The 10,178-nt window shown below is 38.4% G+C and overlaps 1 protein-coding gene across 2 annotated transcripts; it reads right to left on the reverse strand.

The window, feature by feature from the left end:
- Positions 1–88: 88 nt before the first annotated feature.
- Positions 89–9,993, reverse strand: FAM216A (family with sequence similarity 216 member A). 2 transcript variants are annotated; one of them, XM_005901223.3, is made up of 7 exons: positions 9,626–9,993; positions 8,174–8,214; positions 5,085–5,200; positions 4,126–4,255; positions 3,865–4,045; positions 2,908–2,990; positions 89–1,598 (listed from the first exon to the last, which is right to left on the reverse strand). In XM_005901223.3, exons 1-7 carry the CDS (start codon positions 9,715–9,717, stop codon positions 1,480–1,482), a joined length of 762 nt encoding a protein of 253 aa, XP_005901285.1. In that variant the 5' UTR covers positions 9,718–9,993; the 3' UTR covers positions 89–1,479. The 2 variants fall into 2 exon arrangements, with proteins under 2 accessions (XP_005901285.1, XP_005901286.1); XM_005901224.3 differs by having other exon boundaries at positions 8,180–8,214; positions 9,626–9,992.
- Between the last annotated feature and the right edge of the window lie 185 nt (positions 9,994–10,178).

A 10,178-nucleotide genomic window follows, 5' to 3' on the forward strand; every position in this document is an offset into this window, starting at 1 on the left:
GCCAAATGAAACTGCAGACAAGTGTTACAGTGATAAGGTAGATGACTTTTCAGAGCTCATGCCTTAACAACTGTTCTAGATCATAATGTTGGACTCAGGTTTTATTTTCTAAATAGTATTTGACATAGTAAATCCAGTGATTTTTCAGACTGTGTTAAATGCCCTGTTCTTTTAAGTTTAAACAAAATTTTGCAAACATTAATGTTTAATTCAGGAAGATACATGCACCCCAGTGTTCATAGCAGTATTATTTACAATTGCTAAGATATGGAAAGAACCTAAGGATTCATCAACAGATGAATGGATGAAGATGTGGTGAATATTACTCGCCATTAAAAAGTGAAATTTTGCCATTTGCAGCAACATGGATAGACTTGGAGGGTATTATGCTAAATAAAGTCAGGGAAAGACAGATTACTGTAGATATCACTTGTTGTGGAGTCTAAAAACTAAACTAGTGAATATAACAAAAAGGAAACATGGATATAGAGAACAAACTAGTGGTTACAGGGGGAGAGGCAAGATAGGAATAAGGGGATCAAGAGGTACAAACTTAAAATATAAATAAATAAGCTACAAGGATATATTGTATAACATAGGGAATATAGCCAATATTTTATAACTATAAATGGAGTATAACCTTTAAAAATTGTGCATCACTATGTTGTATACCTAAAACTTACATAATATTGTATATCAACTATACCTCAAAAAATTAAAAAAAAAAATTTTTTTTAAACACTGATGTTTAGAAGGCAAGAACACTATAGAGTGAAACACCCAGGACCTATCTCCTTTAGGATGGACTGGTTGGATCTCCTTGCAGTCCAAGGGACTCTCAAGAGTCTTCTCCAACACCACAGTTCAAAAGCATCAATTCTTTGGCGCTCAGCTTTCTTCACAGTCCAACTCTCACATCCATACATGACTACTGGAAAAACCACAGCCTTGACTAGACAGATTTTTGTTGGCAAAGTAATGTTTCTGCTTTTCAATATGCTATCTAGGTTGGTCATAACTTTTCTTCCAAGGATTGATATTTCTAAGTTCAAGAAGTTAATACTTATTGAGCACCTTCTCTACAAGGCAGGGTATTATCTCTATCAAAGGCTGTTCTATATCAGCATATTCAGAGTTTTCCTCAGCCTGAAGGAAATACTTCTAGGATATTCTAATGTTGCTATTTTAGGACTTGTAAACAGAATTATACAATGCATTTGTCAGCTTTAAAGAAAATTCAGATTTTAGGTGACAATAAATTTTAATTGTATCTAGGAATACAAGCATGTATTACACATAAATTTTATTACATAAATATCAGTAGTGCATGAAAGTACATCATACTTTTTATATTGTGGTAAAAGTTTCTGAACAAACTAAAATTACTTGAATAACAATACTGTCTGTCCTAAATGTAGAGAGAGGACACAATTCACAATCCCTTCCCCCACCTTTGGCACATCATCAATACTCAGGTTGTCAAGTTAACATCAGATGTTCTCCCTGTTCTTCAATTGACATTGATTGCATACACTTATTTAGTAAATCTTCTTCCTTTTTTTCTTCATTCATGTATGATTCAGAATCATTTGCAGAAACTGAAGGGAAAATAAGAATCTATAATGTCTGTTTTGGAAATAAAGTATTTCATCCTGAAAATTGAGATTTGTATTTAAGAACAAGCTTCAAAATGACCTACCTTACTAATAAGCGTTTGCCATAAACTTCCTGTAATTTTCAAAATTTCATGACTTCCCCCTCCCCCTAAATATCTCACTTTTTAAAAGTAAGTTGCCTAATACTGTATTCAAATCAGGTTATATTATAGCAAATTCTTTGCTACTAAGTCCTGTTTTCCCATTGCTTTGCAAAAATCTTTTCACTGGGGGAAGTTATAGTTTTAGTATTCTCCATTCCTTAAGTTTCTTCTTGTTTCTTTTCTCTTGGCACCACAGGGACTTTTCCTCTGTCTGTGGTTTCCTTCAGGTGTTCTTTTTGGAACCATACTTAGGTTCTACCCTGCCCTTTCCCTCATTTCTTGGGTAGGCATAGTTATGTTATTTACAGCAGAGCTGGGCAGTGCTGTCACACAGCAGTGGGATAGGGGTTCAGAAGGCCTAACTTCCCTACTTCCTACCCACTTCCCTCCTACTGTGGTAGTAACTAGGTAACTGTTTAACTTCCACTTAATCCTTTCCACTTAATCGTTTCCACTTTATCAATTCTGAGAAATACTTCTGAGCATTGAGTCTTCCTTCCTCTTTTGCCTTTTTCATTTTGTCATACTTGGGGTAGAAGGATCCTTTAAGCCAGTCCTTCCTAAATGATTTATCTGAGTAGCTCTGCAAAATTTTGCTAATAATAATTGGTTTGCTTCCTCTGGTTTGTTGAATATTTAACAAAATGGAATAGGTGATATAGCCCTTTGTTAACTATTTGACTCATACAAAATTTGCTATTAGGGTATTTCCCTGGTGGTTCAGTGGTTAAGACTGCTTCCACTGCAGGGGGCACAGATTTGATCCCTGGTCAGGGAACTAAGATCTCATGCTGCACAAGTAGCCAAAAGTTTTCAATGCTATCTGTCAGAAAATTACACTATCTCATAAAAGAACTGCTGTGGCATGAAAAGGTCATGTTTATGGCTCTGAGTTCTGACAAATTTCATTGTTAAGTCTCTGGCCTTCACTATAATATCTTTACTTAGAAATACACTGAATGTTAACTTCCCTGACATGTTCTTTTATGTGGAAACAGAAATCGATTTCATGTTTTGTTTGGAGCAATGTAAGCAAATCACACTTCAAAATTTTTAATGTCTTTTCTAATAGAAATGGAGCTATATTGGGTTTAATATTTTCAAAGCATAACATTTTTAAAAACATATATTAAAAATTCCACATTTACCTGATTGCATGAACGGTCTGCCTGGTTTTCTAAAAATCTTCAGTGATTTACATCTTGTTTTAGATGCATATCCAGTTTTTAAACTGTAAGAAAGAGAAGCATCTTAATTGGAACTAGCAAAGTGCACAGTTGTCTAGTATATGTGGAAGACCATACACATTTTTATTAAGCTGCCGGCATCACCAAAGAGACTCTCTTAGCCCCTGAATTCTCACATGACTTATTAACCCTGAGATGCAAAGCTATCAGTTGTAGCATAGGTTGAATAATCAGGCATCTTAATCTCTTTTTTCCTTTTTGGTTTATAGTATTCCCCTGTGCAGAAGCCACCGTATACTACTCCTTTTGGAAGAGTTTGTATTATTTTGAATTTAAGTGGGAATCATTTAAAAGGGCTCTAGCTGATAGAAATTTTTACAATTCCACAAAATTCTAAAAGCAGTAGCAGGACTTGTGGCAGAGTGGCTAAGAATCTGCCTACCAATGCAGGGGACGTGGATCCGATCCCTGGTCCAGGAAGATTCCACAAGCCACAACTACTGAGCCCACCCTCTTCAGCCCCTGAGCCACAACTACGGGAGCCGGCCTGCTGCATCTGCTGAAGCCTGTGCACCAAGGGTCTGTGCTCAACAAGAGAAACCACCTCAGTGAGAAGCCAGTGCACTTCATCAAAGAGTAGCCCCCGCTCGCTGCAGCTGGAGAAAAGTCCATGCAAAGCAACAAAGACCCAGTGCAGCCAAAAATAAATAAATAAAATTACATATATATATATAAAAAAAAGTAGCATATGCCAGTTAGCTCAATAAAGAGGCCATAAGATAGCACTTTTTTGTGCCTTTGTCCAACCTATTCTGAACTTAAAGCGAACTTACAAGGAGCATGAGATACAACATCATTTAGCTACCCTTCAAGTAAAGTTGGGGGTACATTTTGTCTCTGAAACAAAAGGAAACAGACCCTTCTTTGTTTCTCACTGGTCGCCAAAGCGAATGTTGTATCATCTCAGGTGCAGATGCAGCTGCAGTGTTAGGAGGCCCCAAGTCCTCTCTCTCCAGCTGGTGTCGCCATGTAGTACAGGGGTAATGCTGCTTCTGTGAGTAACGAGAACTGAGGTGGCCCCTGTGATGAGTGAGGACACCTGTACACAAATCACCTGTGTTAGAATGCTCTCTTGTTTCTTGTGAGAACTATTGAGAAACTACCTGGAGGTACACCTGCCTGGTTTTTGGGAGCTGCGCTGGATCACATGCATGTAGTGCCTCTTCATTAAAGTCCTCAGATAGTTTGCATTATAGATCTTAGCAACGCTACACAGGTAGCGCTTCTCGACTAAGGTGAGGTCTGGATGCTAAAAGACAAAAGATGTATAGCTGCATTGTAGAACAGAGGTTGGCAATATTCCATATCTGAAAGGATGAAATGTTCAGGAGTGTCGTACCATCTGTACATTTTACTTATGCAAATTCAACTATATTAATCTGGCTCAAAAATTACCAATTTGCACACCTCGTTAATAACCCTAATTTACATTGCTATAGAGAGATTAGTTCTGGCAGCTATGATCTTTAATAGGTAATACAGATCAACAGTCATGAAATACTTGTTGCCATTTTCTTGCTTGCTTTTAATTTCAGAGTCCTTGAGCAAAATCTTTACGAGGTTGGGTTTCTATCTCTAGAGTGGAACTTTCCTCAGACATCTTTGTGCTTGGGGCACTAAGCTTCCAGAGTGAAGATGTACATTAAAGCCAAAGTATCACAAAGCATGAAAATATTCCTATGAAAGGGAATCTATAATGATAAAATTCTTGCATTGATTCTTGAGTTTACCCAGCAGATATTTATGGACTCCTCCCTGGTGGCTCAGACAGTAAAGCGTCTGCCTGCAATGCGGGAGACCCGGGTTCCATCGCTGGGTTGGGAAGATCCCCTGGAGAAGGAAATAGCAACCCACTCCAGTACTCTTGCCTGGAAAATCCCATGGACAGAAGAGCCTGGTAGGTTACGGTCCATGGGTTGCAGAGTCGGACACGACTGAGCGACTTCACTAAGACAGTGTGCTGGGTATACTTGTGTTCTACAGTGCTTTACTCTCTGAACTAGATTCAATAAAAAGTTCAACTCTGAATACAAAGACTATTAGCATTTAAATAAAATATTGGTACTTAGTTAGCATACCTTTAGAAAGGAAGGCTCTGTCATTGACTTAGGGGTGTGAACTGTTTGAGGCATTTTCCACAACTCTTGCAGCTTGGCTCTAGGCGAGTTCACTTTGTGTCCATCTTTGATTCTGTCTGTAGGCAAGGACATTATAATGTGACTCTTATGAGCAAAGATTGGTTTAACAATTACTAAGATCTATCTGTTTACATGTGTCAGTGATTATTCTGGAGTACTAGTTTTAGTCAAACTGTTAAATTTGAAGAGACTTTATGATTGCCATGTGGTTTTATTTATTTATTTATTTTTTGCCATGTGGTTTTAGAGCACACAAAAAAATCAAAGACATTTATAAATATTTACTATATATAATCATTACATCTGGACAAAATTATTTTGAACTCAGCTGAGATGCAAAGGACTGATGCTAAAGCTGAAACTCCAGTACTTTGGCCACCTCATGCGAAGAGTTGACTCATTGGAAAAGACTCTGATGCTGGGAGGGATTGGGGGCAGGAGGAGAAGGGGACAACAGAGGATGAGAAGGCTGGATGGCATCACTGACTCGATGGACGTGAGTCTGAGTGAACTCCGGGAGTTGGTGATGGACAGGGAGGCCTGGCATGCTTCGATTCATGGGGTCGCAGAGTCGGACACGACTGAGCGACTGAACTGAATTGAGATGCAAACTGTTGACAGTATACTTCTTTAGTTCATTGTATGTCAGACCACACTAAACAGGAATATACATGCAGGACTTGTGCTTTTAAAAGATTTTCAAAAATACTTTATCATTCATTTGACTTCAGGATGTAGTTTCAAAATTTTATATTAGATGCAACATAGAATAACACACATTTTGTCCCTTTAATAAGGCAGTGTTAAAATGAAGAGCTTTGCAGAAATTAATTAAAACTTATTTTTACATAATTTCAGTTATTTCATTGTTTCAAATATGGATGTGGGTACATTAAAGTAATTGCCTTTAATAAAAATAAAAGTTGAGATGTTTTTGCAGAAGAATGGAAAGTAGTTTTTAGCCTCACATATGTTAAGATAACTCAGGATTACTAGCAGTTTGGGGAAAAACAGTGCCTGGCAAAGTTTAATCAGAAAATAACTTTTTTACATTCCGATCCTCCCCATACACTTCCTCTCTCCAAGCAACCACTGATGCATTTTCTATCACTATAGCTTAATTTCTTGAGTTTGTTATAAACGGAAATATACAGTATATATTCTTGTTTTGTCTGACTTCTTTCGCTCAACATAATTATTTTGAGATCTATTTATGTAATGTGTAACAATAGATAGTGCCTTTTTATTCTTGGGTTTTATTCCATTGCATGTATATACCAGAATTTGATTATCCATCCACTTCTTGATGGAAATCTGGGTTGTTTCCAGTTTGGGGCTATTACAAACAAAGCTGGCAGAACAAATTCCAAGTTAAAAATCTGTACGAGGTAAACTAAATAAGCACAGTTTTGTTTCCGTTATTATTGATAACAAAGCCACTGTAATTTTACATATTAAACCTTAAATTTAATTACTTCTTCAAGATTTTGGGAAATTGGATGGTTAGTGCAGATAACTAAGAACTACATTTGCATACTAAAGGACTAGCTGATTTACCAACAAATATAAAATCATCCAGAAATTACATTATTATGATCCTTAAAACATAATTTGGAATCTGTAATAATAAAATGAACACCAATTCAACATACTGAAAGTTTATTTTTTAAGCCTTTTCATATCATAAGTGTGGAGTAATTATCTAAGAATATATTTTGTGTGTCCTTGTTAACAGTTCTGAGGTGCATATTAGAACTGGACTAAAATTTAATTCCTCAGAAGCTTAGCATTTATTTACAGAAAATGAAATCTTTAAAAACAATAGTTAAACACAACAAACAACCCAGCTGAAAATGGGCTATGGACTTAGACTTTAGATGTCTTCAAAGAAGATATACCCGTGGTTAATGAACACATGAACAGATGTTCACTATCACTAATCATTAGGGAAACGCAATCAAAATCACAATGGGATATCACTTCATATCCATAAGTATGGAAGTGAGAGAAAGTGAAAGTGAAGTCGCTCAGTGGTGTCCAACTCTTTTTGACCCCATGGACTGTAGCCTGCCAGGCTCCTCCATCCATGGGATTCTCAGCAAGAATACTGGAGTGGGTTGCCATTTCCTTCTCATCAAAAAATGAAAACAAGTGTTAGCTAGGATGTGGAGAAACTGGACCTCTGTGTGTTGCTGCTGGGAATACAAACTGGTGCAGCTGCTGAGGAACCAGTAATGGCAGTTCCTCAAAAAATAAAACAGAATTGCCATGTGATTCAGCAATTCCATTTTAAAACAACCACATGTATATATAATAAAGTTATGTGGATATATGCATACACACACAAATATGTGTGTTTTTCCTAGGTAACTGTAAGGACTATAAATTTTCCAATAAAAAGCAAAGTGAATTCAAGTTTTATACATCATTTGAATTGAAATTGCTCACCCACAAAAAGTTAGTGAGAGGTCTTTGGGGGCCTGTCTTAACCTCTTACCTCCAGCAGCTATATCCTTAATGTCAAGTGAGAGGAAAACAACAGCACTGAAAAATATTTTATGTTCTTTGAAGTTGTACAATTGAGAATTTTTTCCTTCAATCTTTGTATTAATATTAATATAAACCCCAGGTTATGTTCTGTCCTTTCAACCAACATCAGTTATAAACAGTTCTTTTCAGATTCACTGCAATTTTGAAGTACTCTTTTGATGTGCGGTATTTTATTTGGGTGCTCCGGGTCTTAGTTGCAGCATATGTGATCTAGTTCTTTGCCCAGAGATCAAACTTGGGCCCCCTGAACTGAGAGCACAGAGTCCTAGCCACTGAACCACCAGGGAAGTCCCTGATGTGAGATATCTTAGCAGGAGACAGAACCTGCTGGATTGTTCTCTGAAAATCTTAAAAACTGAGTTTACCAAAGATGCTAATAAAGACTTTTAAAAATTCCATTGTGTTAGTATTTATAGCAAAATTTATTTCTCTTAGCCATATTATTGATGCGTATTATCTGCTTTATATACTCTACTCACCAGTACCTTTGGAATTCTGGTAATAAGAATGTCCAGCTGACCTAAGAAAAAAAGGATGTATATAATATGTAACAATTGACAGTTGTATAAACATTAAATAAAGTATTTTAAATGAAAAATACGGACAGTATTACATATGCTTTTTACTCTCCATTTCCATCAGATATAATGTCTTGCAAAGCCTTCTCCTATAATTCTGGTTATATCCTAATGACTCCAGGCTTTTTCAAAGTGAATTATCAGAGATTTTTACCATACTATATATAAAGTATTTACTTTAAGCCAGATTTGGCCTTAATTTTACAGCCTCAGAATCTAATTCCTACACTGAGCTCAATGAAGTAATTGGGCTTCTGTGCTATCCATGGTATCTTCTTCCTTTATTCTTAATAAAATTATTATATGTAATTTAAGGTGAACTGGAACTAAGTTGGTCTAGAATGTTTGTACAGTTCATTTTTTCGGTTCTCAAATTAAGACAAAACACTCCCCTTTTCCTCTTCCTACAATTTTTTCAATGTCCAAGAATTCACTGATGCTCTGATATACTAGGATCCAGAACTTTGCTAAACACTCTGAAGAGCAGAAAAGAGGAACATAGCACCATCCCATCTTTAGAAGTCATCAATGCACCAAACACATAAATATATTTTTAAAGATGGCCATGGGTGCAGCAGGAGCCATGACTATGGGCTTGAGAGGAACATCCGGCAGTTCTCACTTTTAGGAAATAACTGATGCAAGGGATGAGGTACTGCCTCCAACAGCAATTTCACCAACTATCTTCAGCGTCCAGGAAATAATAGTAAAAACCCAATGGCAGAAACCATTACAATATTGTAAAGTAATTGTTCTTCAATTAAAAATTAAAATACAAAAGTTTCCACTAAGCAGTTAAAAAAAAAAAAGTAAAAACCTGCTCAAAAGGGTTTATGAAAAAGGAACTATTGAATGAAGAAAATGCCAAATTCAAGGTGCCTCTAAAACTTGTCTCATTACAGATTTTGAATCTCAATTTGACATAAAGATGACTAATGTCACACAGGGAAATGATTTGTTGACTTGGAAGCGCTCCTTTGAGCGTCTATTCCCTTGGTGCCTCCCTAACCCCCCACGCCCAGCCTGCCAACCCCTTTTTGTAGAAATACAGTGGCCAGACGGCAAACGTTCAAGCAGATTTCGCAGCGCCCCCTGGGGCACAAGAAGCACCCAGACGACCGTCGCAGTCACTGCGTTTAGTCAGTCATTGCACCAACCCTTGTCCTCAGCTTTCCTCAGAAGCCCGTCCCCTAAACTGAGTCGGCCACAACAAAGGTTCTCCCTTCCTCTCACTTCAGTACACTAGGGACCAGTCCACAGGAGCAGCCAGCTCCCACCCCCTCGTCTACCCCGGGATCACGACCAAGGGCTGACGGCCATCCTCCCAAAACCCTCAGGGCCCCGCAGCCTCACCCGCCGCCGCCACCCTCGGCCCTGGCCACTGCAGGCGGCTCTGCGGAAGAACTGCATTCCGTCCAGTCGGACACTGGACCCTGGTTGGGCATCTCCTCTCGGGTGCCCTGACCGCGAGCTCTCTGCGAGAGACGCTTTCCCCTCTCCCCTCCCCTGTCAGCACGCGTGCGTCAGGCCGGGAGATATTGGGGGTGAAGAGGCAGACGCCGGATTCTAGCCCCCTCCGATGAAGTCCGGACACTGCCCGAATAGCTTCGGAGAAGCGGGGAGGGCAGACCCAAGATCCTGGAATTAAGTTGGGGGAGGGGTGGGAGTTCATTAGTTGATTGCGCGTTTGTTCATTTGCGTCTTTTTGTAAAAGGGATGCGTCGCAGAAAGGAAGTATACTTTCCCTCTAAAACGAAAGGTGCCTTTCACCTCAGTATCCAGACCCTCTGCAAATTTGCAAATCTTGAGGGTCACCATATAAGTCAAACAGCAGTACACAAACCAGGGACCGAAGCACCTCGCTGAGGGATGAGGAGCGTTGTCGGTTGTCCGTTATTACCAAGGC

This window comes from Bos mutus, chromosome 17 (genome assembly GCF_027580195.1).
Source record: "Bos mutus isolate GX-2022 chromosome 17, NWIPB_WYAK_1.1, whole genome shotgun sequence".
Lineage (NCBI taxonomy): Eukaryota > Metazoa > Chordata > Mammalia > Artiodactyla > Bovidae > Bos > Bos mutus.

Bases quoted from the DNA above. Each gene is read 5' to 3' on its own strand.
- FAM216A (XM_005901223.3), bottom strand. From the start codon at position 9,717: ATGCCCAACCAGGGTCCAGTGTCCGACTGGACGGAATGCAGTTCTTCC. The intron at 5,201-8,173 runs GTGAGTAGAGTA...CCTTGCCTACAG, and splicing joins CCAGAATTCCAAAGGTACTG to ACAGAATCAAAGATGGACAC. The intron at 4,046-4,125 runs GCAGGTGTACCT...ATTTGTGTACAG, and splicing joins GCGCAGCTCCCAAAAACCAG to GTGTCCTCACTCATCACAGG.